Source organism: Meriones unguiculatus, chromosome 1 (assembly GCF_030254825.1).
Source record: "Meriones unguiculatus strain TT.TT164.6M chromosome 1, Bangor_MerUng_6.1, whole genome shotgun sequence".
Lineage (NCBI taxonomy): Eukaryota > Metazoa > Chordata > Mammalia > Rodentia > Muridae > Meriones > Meriones unguiculatus.
The window spans coordinates 192239511-192264993 of NC_083349.1; the positions used below are offsets into that span (position 1 = coordinate 192239511).

The window sequence follows — 25483 nt, forward strand, 5'->3', positions numbered from 1 at the left end:
CGGTCTCACTACATAGTTCTAAACGTCCTGGAACTTATCAGGCTTCCCTTGAACTCACAGAAATCTGCCTGCCTCTGCCTTTCTAGTGCTGGGATTAAAGGTGTGTGCCACCATGCTCAGCTGGCATTTCCCCCCATTTGGTTACTAACTATTGACCCAATTCTAAATCCTAAGGCTTAGGTTCATGAATGGAGATTTTTCCAAGTACGGATTCTGGATCTTCTCCAGAGCTCCTAAGGTAGATTCAAATGCAGATGTGTGAATTCTGAAAGAGCCTCACATATGATCGTGATAACCTGCCGGATGGAAATCATTGACTTAGTTTGGGGTCGGGGCAGGCACTTCTTGGGTCATCTAAGGCAGGTGATTTTAGCCTCCTTTGGTCTTCCTTTGCTCCCTTATCCTAAAGTACAAGACAGTAGGTCAGGCTCACAAGAAATGCAAAGTATGAAAATGGGGAAAGGATCTAATTGTTGTGATAGGCTCTAGGCTATGTGTTGTAGATTTTTGCTCCATTTTTTTTTTTCTATGTCAAAGCTGAAGCTGAAGCTGAACCTCTGCCTTCCTGATTACTAGTAGTACAGATATGTGCCTCCACGCCTGGCTAAGCCAACATTTTTTGCTTGGCCATCATGGCACATGCCTCTGATCCCAGCACTTGGGAGCCAGGGGCGGGCAGATCTCTGAATTAGAGGCCAGTGTGGTCTATAGAATGAGTTCCAGAAGAGCCAGTCAGGAACCCCAGTCTTTGAGAATCCCTGTCTCAAAAAACCAAAATAAATAAATACATAATAAAATAAAAAAGATTATTTCTTATTACATACATGAGTGCTCTATCTGCATGTATACCTGCCCTCGGAAGAGCAGCCAGCACTCTTAATCAGTGAACAATCTCTCCAGCCCCAAGAAAACAGTTTTTAAAAACAAGGTCTCAATGCAATTCTGAGTGTCTGCAGCTCCCATGCATATGGATGGTGTTGTATACCCAAGAAATAGGCATCTTGCTATTCTTTCATTTTCTTCAGTTTTATGAGTACTTTGCCTGCAGTGTGAGCTTTCCTGTTGTTTCTGGAAATTAAACCTGGGTCCTCTCTGCAAGAGCAAAGAGTGCTCCTTATGGCTGAGCCATCTTTATCTTTGATGATTTCTTTACTCAACATGTACAAACTTTTGATGGCTTGTTTCAACTGCGTAGTTATGACAGTAATGGGTAGCTGAGTTCTGTGTAAATCAAACATTCAGCAAATCCAAACTTGTGACTGAAAAGCTGTGATTTTGGTCAAGTTAATTTTTTTTTCTGCCTAGTTTGAGACATGGTTTTTCTGTGTAGCGTTGACTGACCTGGACTCCTACCAGGCTGGCCTAGAACTCAAAATCCACCTGCCTCTGCCTCTTGTGTGCTGGGATTAAAGGCATGTGTCCACCCCAGTCCGGTGGCTAAATTATTTATTTTCGAGAGAGGGTTTTCTTTGTGTGGTCCTACTGTCCAGGAACTTCCTCTGTGTGTAGACCAGGTTGGTCTCTGAGATCCACCTGTTTTGCCTCCTGAGTGCTGGGATTAAATGTGTGGTTGAGCACAACTATCTGTGTGTTTCAAAGACACAAGCCCTGGCTGTCCTGGACTCATGTTGTAGACCAGGCTGGCCTCAATCTCAGAGACATCCGTGTGACTCAGAGATCTGCCTGCCTCTGCCTCCTTATTGCTGGGATCACAGGCATGTGCTACCATGCCCGGCACCAAAGCAGTCCTTCCTTCCTTCCTTTAGTGTATGAGTGCCCTATCTGCATGTGCACCTGCATGCCATAAGAGCATACCAGTCTCATTATAGGTGATTATGAGCCACAATATGGCTGCTGAGAATTGAACTCAGGACTTCCGCAAGAGCAGACAGTGCTCTTAACCACTCTCCAGTCCCTATTTTATTTCTTTTCTTTTCTATTTGAAGAATGAGTCTCATGTAGCTCAGGCTGGCCTCAAGATTGCTGTGTGTAGTAGAGGGTGACATCTAAACTTCTGACAGCACCTCCTGATGATGGGATTACAAGGAGGTGTCACTAGTCTTGGGGCTAGAATTTAGGAGTTAGCGCATGCTAGGAAAACACTCGGGTGAGTTACATCTCCAGCCACACTCCGGTTAACTGAAGAGTAAATAAGGTGTTAGAAGCAGCGCATCTGGCTCTCCGTGTAAGTAGCAAGCCGTGTTTTTATTTTACATCCTAGCAATCTTACCCTGCAGACACTGTTCATGGGTTTGATTAGGGTCTCCTCCTAAATCTCGACGGCTCGGTCCAGTGGTTTAGCCACTTTCACACCGGACACTAGGTGCAGCAACCTAGTGCTGACTGCCAGGAATCGAGCCAGGTCCCTTTCCCCACAGAGTTAGAAGAGAGAATGGGGAAAGAATCATTATTATTTCGGAACTTGAAAGTCATTCAGACAATCGCTCGGGCAGGACAAAGGGGCTGTCGGCGGGCGTAGCAGCTCTAGAGCTTGGGCAGATGTGGGGAGGTGCGGCCACGAAATCACAGATTCGTCGGCGGGAGGACCCGGGGCAAGTTTGTCCTGAGGAGGGAAGCCTCCGCACCGCTGACAACCTAGCCTGACTCCCCACCACAGAAACACCAAGCCAAATCGGGGAGCCCCTCTTCGGCGAACCAGACGCAGCCCACGGCTCAGGGAGGAAGTAATGGCAGACCGCGACGCAACTCCCGAGATGCACCGCGGCGGGCGGGACGGAAGCGCGAGCGACTCTGACGGGGAGGGCCCAGGTCCACCAGCGCCGCGAATTGGTGAGTCCGCGGAGCGCCGGCGGCGTGCTGGAGCGGCCCCCTGGTACGGTAAGTCAGAGTCCGGGCGGCGTCTGCCTTGGGCTTGTCCCTCAACTCTAACTTCTTCCGACGGATACAGGACTCTGACTTCCCGGCGCCATCTGGAGAGGCTGACCAATTTTCCGGGGGGAAACGGGGAGGGTCTCTCGGGTTTGGCCGTGTTTCTGTCGTCGTGTGCCGGGCAGTGTAGCCCGAACTAATGTGGTACATTATTGTGTGGCTGGGCGAATTCTGTAACCGAGTGACAGTCTACCTCTTTACCAGAAACAGACAGTGGTGGGACAGTGGCTGGGAGGAAGGCTGGGTCCGCGGCCTCCTGGTGGGAGCATCCGTCGGGCTGGAGGAGAGGCTCGGAAAGCCCGACACTTAGTTAGTTCGTTTCCTTCCTCAGCCTCCCACCTTGCTACCATTGTAGGCGTGTGCCACCCCCTTAGGTACCGTTAGGGACGGTTTTAATGCCATACTATTGGGGATGCCTTGTCGGAGGAGGGGAGCTCAATAATTCTCCACCGAATACTCCCGGTTATATTATATTACAAATACTTTGGTAAAAAGGCATTCTTACCCGGTCTCGGGTGTACACCGTTAATCCTAGCACTTGAGGCACAGGTTGACTGATCTCTATGAGTTCGAGGCCAGCCTGGTCTACAAAGTGAGTTCCAGGACAGCCAGACTGTTACACAGAGAAACCCTGTACTGGGGGGGAAGGGGGGAGTATCCTTAATGTCTTAGGGTATAGAAATATAGAAATGCAGCTTCTTTTTCTCCTGGGTTTCAAACCCAAGGCCTGGTATATAACAGGCAAGTACCCCGCCAACTGAGGTATATCACTATCCTTTAAAAATTTTTAATGTATTTGGTTTACTTTCATGGGTTATACGTGCCATTTTTTTTTTTTTTTTATGAGTGCAGTAAATCAGTTCCGCCCTCTCTACTTTATCCCTCAGCTGCAAGCTGAAACTTTTCCAATGGACCCAGGACTCTGGCTTCCCAGGCACTACCTGGATGCCTGCAGTGTCTATGTACTATATGGGTGCAGTGCATGGAGGAAAGTCAGAAGAGGGCTCCAGGTCCCTGGAACTGGTTTACAGATGGTAATGAATCACCATTGGAACCCAGATCCTCCGGAAGAGCAATCAGTGCTCTTAACCTAATAGCTGAACCATCTCTCCCGTACCCTTCCACCCTATATCCTATCCAGTTCAGTTCCCCCCTTTTAATGATACAAGCAAATTGGAACATGGGTGAAATCCTCCTGCCTCACTCTTCCAGTTTTTGGATAACATGGGGAAACCATCATACCCCACTAGAAAGTTGATTTTGCAAGATGGAAACAGTTGATAACAATGGCAAAATGCTTCCCACTGTAAAACTGTGTATTTAAATGGTTAAGATGTTGAGTCTATGTGTATTAATCTCTCCCCACCCCACAACCAATCAAGACCAAGCCCTATCACTGGGCTTCAAAGCCAGCTGCTTAGATACATTGATTGACTGGATTGCAGAAGTGGGAACTGAACCTAGGGGCATCACACATGTATTAGAAATACTTCTTTATTGAGCTATAACTCCAACTACCCCCTTTTTTTAAAAAAAAGATTTGTTTTTTAAAATTATTTTTTGAATTTTTAACTTTATTTAGTTGTTCACTTTACATTCCTCGTAGTCCCCATCCTCCTCTCCTCCTGATCCCCTCCCTTTCCCCCTCCCTGCCCCTCAGGAAGGCCCCCACCCCATCCCCACTAACCCACCCCAGAACTTCAAGTCACATCAGGACTGAGGATACCCTCTTCTACAGTTGCCTGGCAAGGCAGCCCCACCAGGGGGAAGTGATTGAAAAGCATGCAACAGAATTCATGTCAGAAACAGCCCCCACTCCCCTTACTAGGGTGCCCACAAGAAGACCAAGTTGCCCATTGGGTATATATGTTCAGGGGCCTACATCCAGTCCATGCATGGTCCTTGGTTGGTTCTTCAGTGGCCATAGCCCCCGCCCTAGCCCCTATTATGTACATAACTGTGTGTGTGTATACCATGAGCTTGCTTGGCGCTCACAGAGGCCAGAAGAGAGCCTCATATTTGTTGTGAGCCACTGTATTGGTTCTAGGATTGATCCAGTTCTGCAGGACTGGCAAGTACTAACCCCTGAGCCATCTCTGTATCCCCATTGGTTTTTTTTTGAGGCAGAGTCTCAGTAGGTCCACATGTGTCTGGAACTCCCTATGTATCTAAAACTGGGACTGATCCTTCTTTCCTGCCTTTATCCCCAGTGCTGGAATTTTAGGTATTAGCGAGCCTAATTCCAGCCTGTTTTCTCTTTTCTTTTTTTTCCCCCTGAGATGGAGTCTTACCAGGTTACAAAGGCTGGTTTTAAGCTTACTCTAGCCCAGCCAGGCCTTGAGCTTGTCATCCTCCTTCCTCACCCCATGGAGCACCTGAGATTATGAGATTACAGGGCTGACACACCACACTTTTGTTTTTATTTTGGAACAGGGCCCCTCTAATGTATTCCCGGGTAGCCTGAACTCAACTATTTAGACTAGTGTGGCCTTTAATTTGCAGTGACCCTCTGAGTGCTGTGGTTATAGGTGTGTACTTCTATCAGGCTGCCACATTTTTATCATTTCTGTATCTATTTACTTGCTAATAGCAAATAAAGACTTAGGTGTCATTGTAGCATAGTCAGACAAAATTTGTTTTTATTGTTTCTCTTCCACTATCTCAGCTGTGCCTTTCTTTCTGCCTTCTTTCTGTTTTCATGTCATGCATTGTTTGTTTGTTTGTTTTTTGTCCTCTGCCCCTTTAAAAAGATTTATTTTTATTTCCCATTTTCTGTGTATGAGTATATTGTCTATGTATATATGTGTAACCTGTATATGCCTGGTGCCCTCAGGCCAGAAGAGGGCATCAGATCCTTGGAACTGGAGTTACAGATGGTTTTGAGCTGCCATGTGGCTGCTGGGAACTGAACGAAGGTCCTTTAGAAGAGCAGCCAGATTTTGGTTGGTTGATTTTTGTTTGTTTTGTTTTTGAGATGGTCTGTCTGTCATAGAACTCACTGTTAGACTGGGCGTCCTTGAACTCACAGAGATCTGCCTGCCTCTGCCGTCCATGTGCCGGGGTTAAAGGCTGCACTACTATGCTCCAATGCAGCCAGTGCTCTCAACTGCTGAGGCATCTTTGCATCCTCCAGCCCAAACACCTTCTCAACACATCTTGCTCTTGTGATCTCTTTTAATTACCTATACCCATTTCTAAACCCTTCTATTTACTTATATACAAACATTAAAAGTGAGGATCCTAGCTGGTGCAGTGGAGGATCTTTGTGAGTTTGAGAGCAGCCTGGTCTACAGAGTGAGTCTAGAACAGCCAGTGTTACACACAGAAATCTTGTCTTGAAAAACCAAATTAAAAAAAAAAAATCAGGATCCACATATGAGAGAAAATATTCAAATTTTATCTTTCTAAATAAATCTTCATTACCTCACAATAATGCTTTACAGATCCACCCATTTTCCTTCGGATTTCAGCCTTTATTGCAGCATATGTATATCATATGCTCGCTCTCTCCAATTTTTTATTTTTTATTTTTTTTGAGACAGGGTCTGGGACTGGAGAGATGGCTCAGCAGTTAAGAGCACTACTTGTTCTTCCAGCAGTCCTGAGTTCAATTCTCAGCAACCACATGGTGACTCACAACCATCTATAATGTGATCCGATGTCCTTTTCTGGCATGCAGGTGTTGATGTAGATAGAGTACTCATATATGTAAAATAAATAAATCTTCAAAAAAAATTTATTTGGGGTTGGGGATTTAGCTCAGTGGTAGAGCGTGCCCTGGGTTTGGTCCTCAGTTCTGGAAAAAAAAATATAAGAGTCAGGGTCTCACATTAGTCCTAAAGATCTGTCTGTCAGCCGGGCACCATGGCACATGCCTGTTATCCCAGCACTCAGGGAGGCAGGCAGGTGGAGTGCTGTGAGTTTGAGGCCAGCCTGATCTACAAAGTGAGTCCAGGGCAGCCAAGGCTACACAGAGAAACCCTATCTTGAAAAAACAAAAACAAAACAACAAAACTCTGTCTATGTCTGTCTCCCAAGTGCTGGCATTAAAGGTGTGCTGCTGGTGGATGTCATATTTTTATTATTTCTTCTGTTGACCATCTAAGCTGGTTCCATTTTCTTCCTGTTGTGAATAATATAGCAATAAATGGTTGTGCACATTTCTCTGTGGTAGGACTCAAGAGTTCTTTGGGTACCCAGAAGTGGTGTCTTGTTCCCTTCTTATTTCTGTGATAAAGCCCTTGAACCAAAAGCAACTTAAGGAGAAAAGGGTTTACATTCCAGGTAACAGTGTGCAGTTTCACTGAGGAAGTCAGGGCAGGACCCTGGAGGCAGAAACTGATGCAGAGGCTGTAGAGGAATGTTAAATATTGGCTTGCTCTTCATGGCTGACTCAGCCTGCTGCCTCTTTCTTTCTTTCTTTCTTTCTTTCTTTCTTTCTTTCTTTCTTTCTTTCTCTTTCTTTCTTGCTTTCTTCCCTCCCTCCCTCCCTTCCTTCCTTTCTTTTCTTTCTTAGTTTTTCGAGACAGAATTTCTCTGTGTAGCCTTGGCTGTCCTCGACTCACTTTGTAGACCAGGCTAGCCTTGAACTTGGAGTGCTGGGATTATAGGTGTGTGCCACTGAGTTAGCTTTAGTCTGCTTTCTTATAGCACCCAGGATCAGCTGCCCATTGGTGGCACTGCCCACAGTGAACTGAGTCTTCCCACATCAATCATCAATCAAGGAAATATACCCCAGGCTTGTTACAGGCCAGTCTGGTGGGGACATTCTCTTTTTTTGTTTTTTGAGATGTAGCCCTGGCTGCCCTAGAACTCTCTATGTAGACTAGGCCTGCCTCTGACTCCCAAGTACTGGAATTAAAGTCATATGTGTCACCACACTTGGCCCTGGCATTTTCTTTGTTTCTTTAAGTTTTTATTTATTTATTTACATTAATTTTTTTTTTCTGTGTATATGTTTGCCTTTGTGTATGTTTGTGTACCAAGTGGGTGCAGGAGCCCTTAGAAGTCAGAAGGTGGCTTTGACCCAGGAACTTGAGTTACAAGCTGTGGTGAACTGCCATGTGGGTGCTGCCAGTTAAATCCTAATCTCCTACAGGAGCAGTAAGTGCTCTTAGCTGTTGAGCCATCTCTCCAGCCCATGAGACATTTTCTTTTTTTCTTTTTCTTTTTTTTTTTTGAGACATTTTCTTAACTTAAGTTCCTTGTTTGACGATGACTCTAGCTTTTGTCATAGTTGACATAAAATTAGCTAGCACAAATAGTGTTCCTGGATCATATTGTAGTCCTATTTTTAACTTAAAAAAACATCCATACTAATTTCCATAAAAGCTGAATAAGTCTCCCACTAGCAGTAAATATAAATTCATATTTTTCCACATCATCCTCTCCAGTGTTTGTTATTTGTTTTCTTTATGATAGCCATTCTGACTGTGGTAAGATGAAATATCAAAGTGTTTTTTAATTAAAATATTTATTTTATTTGTATGAACATTTGCCTGCATGTATATGGTGCCTGATACAGACATCAGAAGAGGGTAGAACTGGAATTACAGATGATCATGAACCACCACGTGGGTGCTGGGAACTGAACCAGGGTCCTCTGTAAGAGCCAGCGCTCTCAAATGCTGAGCTATCTTTCCAGCCCCTCAATGTGGTTTTAATTTTCATTTCCTGATGAGTTAGGATGTTGAACAGTTTTTGAAATTGCACTTAATTTACTGTGTGTGTGTGTGTGTGTGTGTGTGTGTATGTTACTATGGCTCTATGGCTCTGTAGAATAATTTGAGGTCAGATATTGTGATACCTTCAGTAGTATTTTCTCTGCTTAGGACTGCTTTGGCTATATGTGGTCTTTTTGTATTTCTATGTAGAGTTTTGATTTTTTTTTTCTCTAGTTCTGTAAAGAGTGTCATTAGAATGTGGGGGTATTTTTGTAGGAATTACATTAGATTTATAGATTACTCACAGAGACCCACCTGCTTCTTCCTCCTGTGTGTTGGGAAGCAGGGTCTCATGTAGTGGAGGCTGGTCCCCCTCTAGCTGAGGACGACCCTGAGACCCTGAGACCCAGATGTGCCTGCTTCCACTTCTGAAGTGTTGGGATTATAGGAATGAACTGCTATACCTGGCTCCCAAGTCGTTTCTTTTTCTTTACATTTTTAGTTTAGTTTTGTTTTTTATTAAGACTATGTCTTTAATTCCAGCACTTGGGGGCAGAGGTGGGGGAAGTCTCTGTGTGTTTGAAACCAGCCAGGGTTATGTGGTAAACCCCTTTTTCAAAAATGAAAAAGAAAATTCCATCAGAGTTATATTTGCTATGAGTGATGGCTCTCTAGAACTGTTTAGGAAAAAAAATTAAGATGCTCAGTCATAACATTGAATGTCAAGGGTGGCTCATTATAATGGAAAATAGAAAAAAAAAAGAGTGACTATTATCTCAGCTAGTAAACTCACCATTATTGAAGTACTGGTAGAAAATAACATTATTATTGCTAAAATATAACTCATTTATCATTTTGCCTTCCTTAACAGAAACAACTAATTTGTGATTAGGTGAGGTTTTTTTTTTTTTTAATTACAGCATAAGTGCCTATCATCTTGGGATGAAGTGAATTAATGAGCCATTTTCTTTGTTTTTCTTAGTAGGGAAGATGGAAGAACTGAGTGAAGCCCTAGCTAGTAGCTTTTCTGTGTCTCAAGAACTGAACAGCACAGCTGCCCCACACCCTCGCCTGTCCCAGTACAAATCCAAGTACAGTTCCTCGGAGCAGAGTGAGCGCCGTCGTCAGTTGCTAGAACTACAGAAATCGTAAGGGTGCTTACATTCCTTGGTGTTTAAACTCCTTTCTCTGTGTGGGGAGCTGTGAATCATTCGTGAGCAACTAGTCTTGTTTCCATAGAACCCTCTTTACAGAAGAAGGTCATTTCCTGTTCAGAAGGTTCAGTAGGTAAATTTTATCACAGGTAATTATCTTTTTTCCCTACATTTTCGGAAAATAAGGAGGGAAAAGCTCAGTTATTTGGTTAAATTTTTCTGTTTTTTTGGCATCAGTACTGAACTTCGTGATTGAGGGACTTGTGAAAGCCATGCCTAGAGTTCCCCTCCCCACATTGCACGGATTGCTCATGTGTGGCTTCTCACTGTGATGATGGTCTTGGTATGGTCTTCCCATCTGCTTTCTGCTCCTATGTTTCTGTGGTACCCTTGGGAATTCAAGTTAATTCCACAGAAAATCAGGAAATGTTTCCCATACGCTTAATTCTAAATGATAAAATGAACAAACAGGAAAAAAAAACAAGGTAAGTGTGTTTTAGGCTGCTCTCTCTGAAGGCCTATCCTTTTGTTCTCAATGCATCTTTAGCCCTTTGGGTTCAGAAATTAAAAAATTGGGAATTAAAAGAAACTAGCCACAGCTGTGCCACATGTATAGCGTGTGCCTTTTGTGAAGCTCTGTCAGTACATGAGTTTAACACAGACAGATCCTTGTGCTTTCTGAGTTGTTTGCTGATTACTATCCCAGTTACTCCTTTTCTTCCCTATTTTCTTTTCCTTTTTTTTCTCTCTTTCCTATCGATCTATCTATCTATCTATCTATCTATCCATCCATCTATATCTGTTTTTCCAGACAGGATTTCTCTGTGTAGCCCCTGGCTGTTCTGGAACTCACTCTGTAGGGCAGGCTCGCTTCACACTTACAGAGATTCACCTCCCTCTGCCTCCTGAGTGCTGGGATTAAAAGCGTGTACCACCACTGCCCAGCTTCTTCCCAGTTTTCAGTTGTACCTTTATTATTTTCAAATAGGTTACACATTCATATGGCTCAAAATACATGGAAAAGTAAATGGTGAAAATGCTCTTTCCTGTTCTTTTCCCCAGTTCCTCCATTGAATTTCTAGTTTCTTGTGAACCCTTGCAAAGCTATTTGATGTTTCTGCTTATTTTATCTTATGCAGTGCTAAAAATTGAGGCTGGGGCTTCATGTATGACAGTCAAGTACTCTATTAACTGAGCTAAATTCATGTCCTAAACTTGATTTTTGTTTGAGACAGGATCTCATTATATAACTCAGGCTGGTCTTAAACTCATGGTCTTCTTACCTTAACCTCCTGAGTACCAGTGTTATAGGCTTATGACACTGTACCTGGCTTCTGAGCTTTTGAAAAAAAAAAAAATTCAGGCCAATGAGTTGTCTGAATAGGTAAAGATGCCTGCTACCAAGCCTGTTGATCAGTGTTCTTTCCCTAGGACACAAATGGTAGAAGGAGAAAACGGACTCCTTACAGGTCTGATCCTGTGGACACATGGTACATGTGTGCCCACGCACATTCACACAAACTCAACCACACAAAATAGATAGAAAAATGTAGTAATTAGAAAAATTCAGTAGCAATGTCCTGCACCTACTATATCTGCATATTTGCTTAATAGTGTGTTATTCTTGTCTTTTGTATTATTTATTTATTTGAGGTAGAGTCTCAGGGATTGAGCGATGACTTAGTGGGTAAAGTGCTTGCATAAGGACTTCAGGTTAGATTCCCAGCACCCAAGTCAAACCTGATTTTGGCAGTGAGCATCTATAAGTTCACTGCTGTCTAGGGCAGACATCAGTGGTCTCCAGAGCTTCTTGGTCTACTAGTCTAGCTGAAGCAGCAACCTCTAAGTAAGTTCAACAAGATGCTCTGTTTCAAAAAAAAAAAGGAGAGAGACTCCTGACATCAACCTTTGGCATACACACACACACACACACACACACACACACACTCTCTCTCTCACTCATTTGCACACATGTGTGTACATATACACATCCTTTTTTTGTTTGTTTGTTTTGATTTGTTGTTTAAGACAGACAGGGTCTTATGTAGCCTAGGCTGGCTTTAAAATTACTATCTTCTTTGCATGCTGGGTTTACAAGTGTGCTCTACCATGCCTGTTTTATGCCGTGCTAGAGATCCTAGCACTCATGCATGCTAGGAAGGCAGTCTTCTAATTGAACTATGTCCTTAGACACATCATTTCTCTTTATGGTGCCAGGTATTTCATTAAGTGGATGGTTCATAATGTAGCTTAACTAGTCCCCTGTTGCTGGGCGCCTGGGTAGTTTTCTTTCTGTATGATTATAAACAGTGCTAGGAAGTAATTACGGACATCTATCCTTCTGCGCCATCCAAGTATTCCAGCTCTCTTCCATTCTTTAAATCAAGGGTCATTGTTCGTTTTTATGTCCTTGTTAGTGTGCAGCTTTGTGGGAATGTGTATGAATATGTGCATTTAAGAAAAAAAAATAGAGCCGGCATGGTAGTACATACCTATAAAACTAGTATTCAGGAGACAAAGGCTAGCAGATCTCTGTGAGTTCAGGGTAAAATTGACCTAGACAGTGAACTGCAGGCCAGTATATATTGAAACCCTTTCCTAATTCAAAAAACAAATAATAAATAAAAAGAAAAAAAAAACCAACTGAGCTGGCATGATTGCTTAGTGGGTAAAGGTGCTTACCTCCCTCCTGAGGCCCTGATTCCAGCCTCTGCCATCCATGTAAAGGAAGATGTCTTTTGCCTTCCACACACATGCTGTGCCATATGTATGCCCTCACACATGTGCTTACAAGACAAAAATAATAAAAAGAAGAAACCATGTTGATTTTAGTGTCTGATTTCTTGGCTTAGCTTCGTGGAAATTGTAAAATGCATGGTGTTACAAATTAATCTGTAACAATTAAGTTTGAAAAAATGTTCCTTCACAGTTCCCTCAATTTACAGAATTTTGTTGTTGTTGTTTTTTGTTTGTTTTTGTTTTTTTCAAGACAGTTTTTTTGTGTAGCCTTGACTGTCCTGGACTCACTTTTTAGATCAGGTGGGCCTTGAACTCACAGAGCTCCACCTGCCTCTGCCTTCCCCAGTGCTAGGATAGAATATGTTGTTCTTAATAAATAAACTGGGGGCTGGAGAGATGGCTCAGTGGTTAAGAACACTGTCTGCTCTTACAGAAGACCCAGGTTCACTTCCCAGCACCCACACGGCAGCTCACAACTGTCTGTAACTCCAGTTCCAGGGGATCTGACACCTTCACACCTATGCACATAAAATAAAATTAAATAAAAAATTATAAAATAAATAAATAAACTGGGCATGTCAGTACACATTAAGGAGAAGGTAGAGGTAGGAGAATTAGAAGTTAAGTGTCAGGGATGGAAAGATGGCTTAGTGGTTCAGAGTGCTGGCGCCTCTTACAGAGGACCCAAGTTCAGTTCCTATCACTAACTGACGTCAGATGGCTCACATCATCTATCATTCCAGCATCTAGAACAGTGGTTCTCAGCCTTCTTCATGTTGTAACTCTTTAATACATAAAATTATTTTTCTTGCTACTTCATAATTGTAATTTTGCTTCTGTTATTAATCATAATGTAAATATCTGTGTTTTCCCATGGTCTTAGGCGACTCCTATGAAAGTGTCATTCAACCCCCACAGAGGGGTCATGACCCACAGGTTGAGAACTGCTGATCTAGAGGCTCTGATGCCCTCTTCTGACCTCCATAGGCAGCTGCACACATGTGCACACAGAAAGTGTCATCGTGGCCTAATAGGTAGTTTGAGACCAACCTAAGCTACTTGAGACTCTGCCTCAATAAAACAAAACAAAAGCCTGGGTGTGGTGGTGCATGCCTACAGTCCTATCACTGAGAGGCAGGAGTGTCTATGAGTTCCAAGCCAGCCTGTTCTACATTGCAAGTTACAGGATTTTGCAACCAGGACTACATAGAGAAACTATGTCTCCAAAAATCAAAACAAAACAAAAAAAACAACAACAAAAACCCAACCAAAACCAAAATCAAAACGAAACAAAAGGCTGTGGCTGGAGGACCGTCATCTATCTATCTACCTACCTACCTACCTATCTACCTACCTATCTACCTACCTGTCTATCTTTATTTATTTTATACAGGGTCTCACTATTTAGCTGTCCTGGAACTCACTATATAGACCAGGTTGGCCCTGAACTTACAGAGATCCACCTACCTCTGTCTCCCTGGTGCTGAGTTCAAAGATGTGTGCCACTATACCAGAATAGGTGTAATTTTTTTTTTTTTTTTACACAGACACAGGGTTTCTCTGTATAGCCCTGGCTTTCCAGGAGCTCACCCTGTAGACCGGGCTGGCTTTGAACTCACAGAGATGCCTCTGCCTCCCAAGTGCTGGGATTAAAGGAATGTGCCACCATGGCCAGGCTAGATGTCAAGTCTTAAGCCAAGTGGCCTCTTTTATTTTATTTTATCTTTTTGGTTTTATGAGATAGGGTTTCTTTGTGTAGCCTTGGATGTCCTGGATTTTGTAAACCAGGCTAGCCTCGGAAGTTACAGTGATCTGCTTGCCTGAGTGCTGGGATTAAAAATGTGCACCACCATGCCTGGCTAGAAGTGACCTCTTTTAAAAGTCGAAGAAGAAAAGCCTGAGCTTTGAGTTTTTTGTTTGTTTGTTTACTTGTTTTCATCAACATGCTGTCAGAAGTGGAAAGCCCCGGAAGATGTTCTTGTTTTGCACTTCTCACTGAATTTAGCTGTTTCCTCCTTCCCATCTCTGAGGCCTTTGATGAGTCTGCCAGGCAGGAAATGCTAACTGCTAGTCTGGAGTGCAGTTGGGTAATGTGGGTTCAGTTTACTGAGCTAGTGAATTTTGGAAATTCTTTTAAGAATAAATATTTTACTTTGAACATTCTTAAGAAACTGAGGAAGGCTTAGTGTGTTCAGAGGGAGTTTCCTGATTGGGAGCTCTGAGGAGACAGTCACTAGTTTAATCTCACAAGGGAAATTCTGTTATTTCTTACCCCACCAGAATCAGCTAGTTGCTTCCAACTTTGTCATGCTGGAATTGAATGATCACACTACGGGATCTCTTTTATACTATGTGTAAAGACCTGTCCTTACCTTCTTCTCTTCTAGCAAGCGGTTGGATTATGTGAACCATGCTAGAAGACTGGCTGAGGATGACTGGACAGGAACGGAGAGTGAGGATGAAGAGGAAATGGATATTGACCCTGTCAAGAAGTTACCAAAACGCTATGCTAATCAAGTGAGTGGTCCAGAGTTCTGCATTTTCCACATGCAGCCAAACCTACCATAATAAGCGCTGCCATAAAAGGAGGATTGGCAAGTCAAATAATAAGGAATTGCTGTTGTATTTGTGGAGAGACTGGATTGTAGCAGAGCGGGTTTATAGTTCTGGTGGCTGACTTAGAAGCATTGATGCAGCTGGATGTATTGGAGTACCACACTTTTAATCCCAGCACTTGGGGGGCAGAGGCAGGTAGATTTCTATGAGTTTGAGGCCAACCTGATCTATGTAGTAAGTTCAGGACAGCCAGGATTATGTAGAGAAACCCTGTCTCAAACAAAACAAACACAAAAACAAAAAGCACATGTAGTCTATGGACAGTGCTTTGGAGTTGCTTGTCCATCTAGTCCCTGCTGTTAAGCACAGGCCGCCAGCCCCCTACAGAAAGCTCCTGAACTACTTCTCTAGTAACATATCCAATGTCCTCATCATCCTTGTTCATTTTTTGGGGGCAGGGAACATAATCCAGGGCTTTGTATGTGCTAAGTAAATGCTGTGTCACTATGTAACTAGAACCCTAGCCTCCTTCTCTTTTGTCATTGTTGGTTTTTGAGATAGTGTATTTCCATGTAGCTGTGGCTGGCCTGAAACTACTATGTAGATCAGGTTGGCCTTGAACTTATAGCAGTCCTTTCTTTTGCTGTAATTACAGGCATGTACCATCATACCTGGCCTTCCTTGTAATCTTAAAAAACTTTTATCTATCTATCTATCTATCTATCTATCTATCTATCTATCTATTTATTTTTGAGGCAGGGTCTTAGCTATCCTGGAATTAGAACTCACTGTAACGACCAGGTTAGCTTTGAACTTACAGATATCTGCCGACTTCTACATGCCAAGTACTGGGATTAAAAGGTCTGTGCTACCACACCAGCTTTTTTTTTTTTTTTTTTTTTTTTTAATAATAGTCATTGTATAGTTTCCTTGGATGGGGCCTACTCATCACCCCAGTGTACTCATCCCTTCCTTGGTTGGTAGTCTTTCCAGCTAGAGTATTTGGAGGCCAGTCTTGGCACTGTACACTGAGGTGGACAGGAAGTACATCTGCCTTTAAATAAAGAGATCCTGTGCAGAACAGCCAGTTGACTAAGGTAATGTTGGACCTTGAAACAACCAATCACTATGCCACACTTGACAAAATGAGCCAGGCATGGTAGGTAGCTCCTGTAAATCTGTAAATCCGAGCATTTAGTTGGCCAAGGATTGCCAGGGGTTCAAGGCCAGCTTAGGCTACATAATAAATTCTGTATTAGCCTGATCTACAGTATGAAATTCAATTGAGAATGAGAGAGAGAGAATACTGAAATTCTATGGTTTTTGTTTAGTATAGTCATAGGACTGTGCAGCTATGACCATCATTCAATTCTAGGACATTATCTCTCTGTTTCGAAGGGGTTTTGTTTTTTGTTTTTTCAAATCAGGGTTTCTCTTTGTAGCCTTGGCTGTCCTGTCCTCGCTTTGTAGATCAGGCTGGTCTCAAACTGGCTGAGTTCTGCCTGCCTCTGCTTCCCAGAGTGCTGGGATTACAGGTGTGCACCACCAGATCGTGCTCAAATTATTTTGTTAGCTACATTTTTTTTGTTTACAATCTGATATAAGTATATAATGCATTTTGCCTACTGACTCTTCACCTTGTCTTATATCCTTCCTATCCCTACAACTCCCCTTCCCTACAAATCCCTTTCTCAAATTCCTGTCTTTTTGTTTTGCGCCTTTCTGCATTTAATTGGGGTCATTCATATGTCTGATTTGAACCTCTGCATTGGAGCCTGTGGGGTGCACCTGAGGACATTGACTCCCACTTCCCAGAATCTGCCAGAGTCTGTAGTTCAGCAGGGAGGTGTAGGCCCTGTTGACAAGGCTTGTCTTTTGTAAGCTCAATTTAAGAAACAGCAGTTGCTATGAGCTAATGATCACAATGATGTAGTGCTCGTTTTTAAACTCTGTTTTATTGGGGTTTATTAAAGCCGTTCCTTTCCAACCCACAACCCTACGTAAGAGAGAGAAGGTTAGTAGAGAGAGGGAGTACAGGCACCTTTACTTCTCCCAGCTGTTTAGGGTCGATGGGTTCTTTCTGGGTTTATCCCAATCTCAGTCAACAGCAGGTGCAGCAAGTAGTCTCCTCCACGTCGTATTGAAATGTTTCTCTCCATCTGTCTCCAAGCCACCACACCATCTGTCTCTGGTCTCTGCTCTCTCCAGACTGCCACTCACCACCACTGCAAGCTGTGCTGTCTCTTTCTGGGCTCTCATATTTATATCCTCAGAGCCCTAGACCATGACCCTCTCTGTGTCCCAAGAGGCAGGCCATGCCTGGCTTGGAAGAAATATTTTTAAATGTTGTTTTGGGGCCGAAGAAATGGCTTAGTGGTTAAGAGCACTTCTTTCAGAGAACTGGAGTCCAGTTCCCAGCATCCATATTGTGGCTCACAACTATCTATAATTTCAGTACCAGAGAACCCAAACTCCTTCTTTTGGTCTCCTCCATGGTCATCAGTGATATGATGTATATATGAAGGCAAAACACACACAAAATGAAATAAGTAAATGTAAAATAGCTTTTTAAAGTGTTTTCTAGCTGGGTGTGGTGGTGCACTCCTGTAATCCCAGCACTAAGGGAGGCAGAGGCAGGCAGATCTCTGTGAGTTCAAGGCCAGCCTGGTCTACAAAGTGAGTCCAGGACAGCCAAGGCTACACAGGGAAATGATACCTTGAAAAACAAAACAAAAACAAAAGTGTTTTCTATGAGTCAGTAGCCCCTATAAAAACTATTGGCAATCTTGCTAGAATTCTTTTTTTAAAATGTGACTATGCCTGCAAGAGTTTCTGTGCACCATATCTAAGAAATAGACTGGAATTTTTCCCCTCCCCCAGACAGGGTTTCTCTGTGTAGCCCTTACTGTTCTGGAACTTTCTCTGTAGACCAGGCTCGTCTCCAACTCAGAGATCTGCCTGCCTCTGCTTCTCAGTGCTGGGATTAAGGGTGCATGCCATCATTGCCAGTTCAGGCCTGCACTTTTAACATTCAGGAGGCAGAGCCAAGAAGGTCATAAGTTCAGAGTCATTTTCACCTACATAGTGAGTTTCAGGCCAGCCTGAAAGAATTGAGATAGCATCTCCTTAAGTTGTTCAGGCAAGCTGTGAATTTGGCAGTCCTCCCACCTGAGCAGTTCTCCAGTAGTTGAGATTATTATACCTATTTCACCATGCCTGTCTCCTAGTACCTTTTATCATAACACGTGGCATGTCAACTTGGAAATGATAGTTAAGTCTGAGCATGGCTCAAGATGAATATTCATTTCTAAAGTGTAAACCCAGAATGTAGTAGTTATGATGGTAGGCAATAGGCAAGGAAGGAAAGGGAAAGAGTCCCATACTTTAGGCCTTGAGGTAAGTAAGTAGGGTGTAGATGGTGATAATAAGGGCAGATGTCAAGTCACCAGCGAATACCCTCTATCTGTCATGCTGGAGACCGGCTTGCTTTCTGAGAGCACTTGGCATGGAAGTACCTTTGTTCTCAACTTTTATTTGTATTGTATTATGTATGTAGGATGTGAATGCCTTCTTGTAATGTTTGAATAACACACTCCTGATCTTTTACACCATTTTTGTGTTTCTAGTTGATGCTTTCTGAATGGTTAATTGACGTCCCTTCAGATTTGGGGGAAGAATGGATTGTGGTTGTGTGTCCTGTTGGGAAAAGAGCCCTTATCGTGGCCTCCAGGGTGAGTAACTACTTCCTGCCTCTTATGCTAGCAAGCCTAGTATGTGATAAAAGGGATTTTGCCTCTCATTTTCATCTGCCACATCAGCTCTGCCTGGAGTTGGCCTCACAGTGCTTTCCTGCTGGGAGAGGCTGTTGTAAGCCATCTCTGGGCTAATGACAACCCTATAAAATAAAGAAGGAAAAGTCAAGAATACCTGTGAATGCCTAATGAGAATGGGAGCTTTCTACTTACAGGGCTCAACCAGTGCCTACACCAAGAGTGGCTATTGTGTCAACAGGTTTTCTTCCCTTCTTCCAGGAGGCAACAGGAAGAACTCAACAACAGCCAAAGGTACCTACATATGATATCTATTTTCTGTGTTTTTTGATTTTCCTCCCACACTATTCCTTTGGTGTTAGGGCTCAACACAAAAGATCTCTGAGGCTTAGGGGCCAGCCAGCAAATTCAGTAGGTGAAAGTGCTTTCTGTGAAGTCCTCATGACCTAGTTTGGTTCTTAGAACCTACAGTGAAAGTTAGAGTTAACTCCTAAGAGTTGTCCTCTGATCTCCACACAGGACTCGTGTTATATGCCATAACACATGCCCATGTAGCACACATAATAATAAAATGTTAAGCCAGGTGAGGTGGTCCAAACCTTTAATCCCAGCACTTGGGGAGCTAGAGGCAGGTGGATTTCTGAGTTCTAGGCCAGCCTGGTCCACAGAGTGACTTCTAAGACAGCCAGGGCTACACAGAGAAACCCTGTCTTCAAAACAAAACAAAACAAAACCTTTAAATGACTCTACCACTAAGCTACAGCCATAGTCCTCAGTTTTGTTTTGTTTTGTTTATTAATGTGAGCCATGTGTCTTAGCGAGGGTTACTATTGCTCTGATTAAACATCATGTCCAAAAGCAAATTCCAGAGGAAAGGGCTTATTTGCCTTATACTTCTGCATTGTAGTTCATCATATAAGGAAGCCAAGACAGGAACTCAATAGGGAAAGAACTTGGAGGGAGGAGCTCATGCAGAGGCCATGGAGGGGTGCTGCTTATTGGCTTTTTCAGCCTGCTTTCTTATAGAACCCAGGACCACCAGCCCAGGCACAGCACCATCCACCATGGACTGGCTGGGCCCTCCCCCGTCAGTCACTGATTGAGAAAATGCTCTATAAGCTTGCTTGCCTACAGCCTGATCTTATGGAGTCATTTTCTTAATTGAGGTTTCCTCTTCTCAGATGACTTTAGTTAATGGCAAGTTGACATAAAACTATCTAGCATACCATGTAACCCAGACAGGCCTGAACCTCCCGATCATCCTGCCTTAGCCTCCCTTGTGCTAGGATTACAATCTGAGATTATAAGCATGTACCACTATACCCAGTTATTTACTAAGTTTTTATCATTAAAAAAAAAAAATCTTGTATAGCCCAGGCTATCTTCGATTTTGCCATGTAGTTAAGACATGAAATCTTTACCTTCTTTGATCTACTTCCCAAGTGGTGGGATTATAGTCATGTGCCATTACGCCTGGTCTATTTGCAATTTTTGTTACCTAGGACAAGATGGTATATTTTGTTTGTTTTGTTCTATGAGACAGGGTTGCTCTGTGTATCATTGACTGTCCTAGAGTCACTTTGTAGACCTTGCTGGCCTCAAACTCACAGAGATCCACCTACCTCTGCCTCCCAGTGTGCTGAGATTACAAGTGTGCACCACCACACCTGGCTCTTTAAAGTTTTTTAAAATATATTTTATTATTTTATGTATATGGATATTTTGCCTGCATGTTTATCTGTACACCGTTTGTATGCAATGCCCCTAGAGGCCAGAAGAGTTTGTCAGAACCCATAGCACTAAAGTTATAAAGTACTGTGAGTTTCCATATAGATGCTGGGAATTGAACCAGGGTTCTCTGAAAGAGCAGCCACTGCTCTGAGCCATTCCTCCACCACCATGGTTTTGCTTATGAGACAATTTCATGCTGCATAGACTGGCCTTCAAATTGCTCTGTAGCTAAGGAAGATCTTAAAGTTCTGACCATTTTGTCTCTACCTGTCACTGTGCCATGCTTTATGGGCTGAGTGCTGAACCTGTGGCTTTGTGCTCACTAGACAACCACTTTAACAATAGCGCTACATCCCTGACTGAGGGCTTTACTGTTGTTTGTTAACAGGGAGTCTGATCAGTGTGTTTGGGGATAGAAAAAAGTTGCAAATATTCTCTATGGGAAAAAGCAGAAACAAACCAGACAGTTGTACTTAGCATTTCAGCTGATAGCAGGAAGTGTGGGAGCTGAGTGAGGCCACAGAAGTTAGGGTTGGACCTCTGACCTGATGGGGTGGCTTCCCAGGGCTAGTGGATGAACGCTTGGAGCATGGGGATGGATTTCAGGAGCAAGTAGGTGCATTTCCAGGGTCTGGAGGTCAGGCAGTGAAACGAGTGAATGCTTGGGGCTGGTGGGTAGATGAATCAGAGAATTGGACATTCATTGTTATGGTGGGACCCTATGAGCCAGACAAGCCAGTTGGAGAGATGCGGGACATGGGGTTAGAGGCAGACCAAGCAAGGTGAGAGCCAGGACTGGTTTGCACTCACAGGGTCTTGAAGATGCACTGGATGGGGCTGGGTTGTCCTGCATCTTATGTGGAATTGGAGTAAAAACTACTAATTGGTTTTCAGTTCTAGTGTGGATCTAAAAACTTGTCTTTGGCCTTGCTAGTCTCTCTGTTGAGCACCTGGAGACAATGATCTGGAAGGACTTGATCCTTGAGCAGTTATACTGCACTGTTCTAGGGCATCAAACCTCTAGTTATAGATAGACAGAAAATAGAGGAAGTTCATGCTAGTGCTGATGTTCTCAAGACTGTCTATCTACAACAGTAGGCTCCATGCCCTTCTGCTGCTTTGCATCCCAGGCTGCTGATTGTCACACATTTCTTTCTTTTCACCTTGACCCTTCTCTGGCATAGCTAGGTGGGACCTCTTTAGCTTCCATTGGTGCTCCCTGGGTCAAGTTTTCTGATGCTTCTGGCCCTCCTTGTTGTGTAGAATCAGGCAGAGTTTGCATATGTAAAATCCCAGGTGGTTTTCTATAAAATATGTGCTGTCATTGATTTTGATATGGTCTCAGGGCCAGCTACTGTTGGTGTTCTTGTTGATCCCTGTTACTCTCCAGGGAGGAGACCACATCCCCATTCCTAGTCTTGCTCCCTGGTCAATGATGGAAATCCATGGGGGAAGGTCTTGGGCTTTAGAAGATAGAGAGGAAACCTGAGGCCTCACCACCAGAGTGATGCCACAGCTTTGCTATGTGCATGTGCAGGGCAGACTTTTGGTTAGTTGTTTTAATGACCCACTTTGGAAGTATCCTCCCTTCAATGTCAGGTCTCTTCAGCTGCATGATACATGTGCCCTGTGAGGCCCACTAGGCAGTATATATTTGAATGAAGGTTACTATGCCTTGGTAACCTTATTACAAAAGGACACACAGTTTCTTCTGGAAAGGTTCCTGAGAGAATGTCAAGTGTAATGGCATAGCGAGCTGTTTCTGGGGTGTCCCAGCCCAGTTTTCTTTCTTCTTTGTTTTTCTTAGCTACCTTAGCTTTCCTCCTACCTTGCCTCAATAAGTGCACTAGGGTTATAAGGATCAAATAATGTATTCTCGGTGGAACTGGTAAAGCTGAGCCCGAAACCGTACCCTGCTTTATTCTCTACCTGCTGAGACTCATTGAAGATTTCTCCTGTATTCCTTATGTAGTTCTCCTTTAGGTTGGCTTCTTCTTTCCTTCCTTTCTTTCTTTCCTTTCTTATCTTGACACAGAGCTTCATGTAGGAATCAGGTTGGTCATGTAGCTAAGGATGACTGATGAATTGACTGTTGAATTCCTGATCCTCTTATCTCAGCCTACCAAGTGCAGGGATTACAGGCAAGTGGGACTGTAGCCTGCCTCCTTTACTCTGCTTTCTCCTTCTAGAATTCCTGTTGCTCATAGTATATGTTGTATAACTTAGCTCTTAGCTCCTGACTATTTCTGTGGTCATCCGATCTCTTTCCTTAAAGTAACAACTTATACTTGATATCCCCCACATGATACAGTACTTAAGAATGTAACAAGTAATTGTAAGCCAGATATGGTTGTGTCCAGTCACTCAGAAGACTAATTTCAGCTGGGGGAACAGAGCAAAACCTTTGACATACACATAAAATAAAAATAGCCTGGAGTTGTAGCAGGTGATTGTGATCCCAGAAAGCCAAGGACAGTAGGATTGTCTTAAGTTTGAGGCCAGTCTGGGCTACAAAGTGAGGTCCTGTCTCAAGTCAGAAGAACAACAAAATAGCAGGTTTGATGGGGCCTGCCTATAAGCTTAGCTCTTGGGAGATGGAAGCGAGAAGACCAAGAGTTCAAAGTCATCTTCAGGTACATATTCCAGACTAGCTTGTTTTAAATACAAACAAACAAACAACAATAACAAAAAAGCAAACTAAAACCTGAGCCTCTTTAAAATTAATGTCCCACCTTGTTTAGAATTCCCATTTGTCTAAAGTATTATCTTGATCTCTCATATTATCTTACATCACAACACCCTTAAGCTCTGCCAGGTAGCTACAAAGGGCTATGCAGAACCCTCTCCTTGATGTATTCATCGTCTTTAGTACTGTCGGTTGTCATAAGCCCTGAGGATTGTTCTGCTTGAGCCTCTTAAGATGGGGCTCCTTTCACCACGGTGGATGGAAGCCCGGCTAGAAGCTGAGTTCTGTGTTGACTTTCTTCCTTGTGTCTATAGACTACACCATTCTGGACTGCATTTACAGTGAGGTGAACCAGACCTACTATGTTTTGGATGTGATGTGTTGGCGGGGACACCCTTTTTATGACTGTCAGGTAAGAATTGATAATCTCATGCCTTTCCTGTCTTCTTTCCTCCCGGGAAGGTGGTTCTCATGTGGGTTTGGTACTCGACCAACTTCTTGGTATGTACAGGATGTGGTAATCAAGAACATTATCTAATGCTCCCTGCATTATCTAATGCATCATTAAGGGTGTTTGAATTAGCTTAGTTTTAAAAGTAAGTATGAGGGACTAAGGGAAATGGAAGAGTCTGTTGGGTTTTTGTTTTTGTTGTTTGTTTTTTGTTTTTTAGAGACAGGGTTTCTCTGTGTAGCCCTGGCTGTCCTGGAACTCACTCAGTAGACCAGGCTGGCCTGGAACTCAGAGGTCTGCCTGCCTTTGGATGCTGGCATTCAGGGTATGCACCACCACCCAGCTAATACAACAGTTCTTAAGGAAGAAGAAACAGCAGGAGGTGCAGACTGGGGCTGTTGAGCAGCTGGGCTGCCCCCTCTCTTCTCTCCACAGAAGGGCAAGATTGTTGCAGGGATGACTGAGGGTCAGAAGTGTGCCATCTTATACAGATAACGCTATTAAATAAACTCCTGTCTCTCCTTCACTCACCATATGTGGCCCTGAAAATGCTAGGTCATTCTTGGTATGAAACAAAGCCTCCAATCTCAACGCTTGCTCTAGGACCACTATACCTAGCTCCAGATATATGTCTGTGATATATGTCCGTCTGTCCGTCCGTCCTTCCTTCCTTCCTTCCTTCCTTCCTTCCTTCCTTCCTTCCTTCCTTCCTTCCTTCCTTCCTTCCGTTTTTTGAGACAAGATCTCACTCTGTAGCCCTAGCTGGCTGCATCTGCCTCTGCCTCCTGTACCACCAAACCTGGATATTTGCTAGGCTGCTTCTTTCTATAGTTATAACCTTATGTTGGATTTCTGGAAATGCCAGGTAGTGATGATTCTGTTTGTTTGTTTAAGAGAGAATCTTGGGTGGCCTGGAACTTGTTAAGTAGCCTACACTTAGCTTTGCTTTGAGACAAGGAGTCACTATGTATCTCAGGCTAGCCTCAAACCCATGATCCTCCTCCTGTCTAAATCTCCCTAAGAGGTTGGGATTACAGATTTTTCCTGACATGTTTCCCTTTAGCTTTTTAAAAAGATATTCAGCATATATTCTCACAACTTATAGATCTGTTAATTAAAAGCACATGTGTAGCTGTACTATAAGGAAAAGGCCAGCTCAGTGGTAGCTCATGCCCGAGGTACCTTTGTTACAGGCTGACACTGGAGGAATGCCATGAATCTCAAGCCTGAGCTATATGGCAAGACTTTTCCTGTCTAGGCAAAGCAAAACAAGGGACTGAGGATGCAGCTCAGTTGGGAGAATGCTTGCTTACTGCACACAAAGCTCATAGTTCATTCCCCAGCACCTTATAAACTGCTTCATTCCTATAGCTTCCATAGAGGATCAGAAGATCAAGGCCATCCTCATATATATATATATATATAGCAAGTTTGAGGCCAGGCTGAGCTACATGAAACCTTCACTCAACAAAAATAAAGAAGAAAAGAAAAAGAAAACTGCTTTTATTGTTTCAAATTTCCAGAAGCAAAGTAAAACAACAAGGAGTGTCTCATAGCTGTAGAAGGCTGCACATAAATAATTCAAAGAATCAGTACTTAGGGAAAGAGTCAGCTGTGTAGTGTTTTTAATAGCCAGATCAAAGTGAAGCAAGGGAAATAGTGCAGTGTGCTTTGGAATAGAGGATTCCTAGGTCTCACAGTATTTTCTTTGTTTACCCAGGCAAGTGACTTCACCTTTCTAATTCTAAGTGCCTTCAACATTTAAAATGGCAATAATGATAATATAGTTCCTATAGGGGGTTGAAGTTACTTATTTCGCCATATATTTATTTATTTGTTTGTGT

General features: G+C 43.2%; 1 protein-coding gene across 4 annotated transcripts in view; it reads left to right on the top strand.

The window, feature by feature from the left end:
* Window positions 1–2639: 2639 nt before the first annotated feature.
* The window catches only part of Snupn (snurportin 1), a 33611-nt gene continuing 10767 nt past the window's right edge, over window positions 2640–25483 (top strand). The window contains exons 1-6 of one of the 4 annotated variants that reach the window (XM_060374423.1): window positions 2640–2790; window positions 9535–9700; window positions 14833–14962; window positions 18628–18732; window positions 18969–19065; window positions 23503–23600. In XM_060374423.1, the coding sequence (XP_060230406.1) occupies window positions 2688–2790; window positions 9535–9700; window positions 14833–14962; window positions 18628–18732; window positions 18969–19065; window positions 23503–23600 (699 nt within the window). In that variant the 5' untranslated portion in view covers window positions 2640–2687. Of the gene's footprint in view, window positions 2839–9534; window positions 9701–14832; window positions 14963–18627; window positions 18733–18968; window positions 19066–23502; window positions 23601–25483 lie in introns of all 4 variants that reach the window. The other 3 variants (XM_060374430.1, XM_021633569.2, XM_021633570.2) reach the window with 3 other exon arrangements.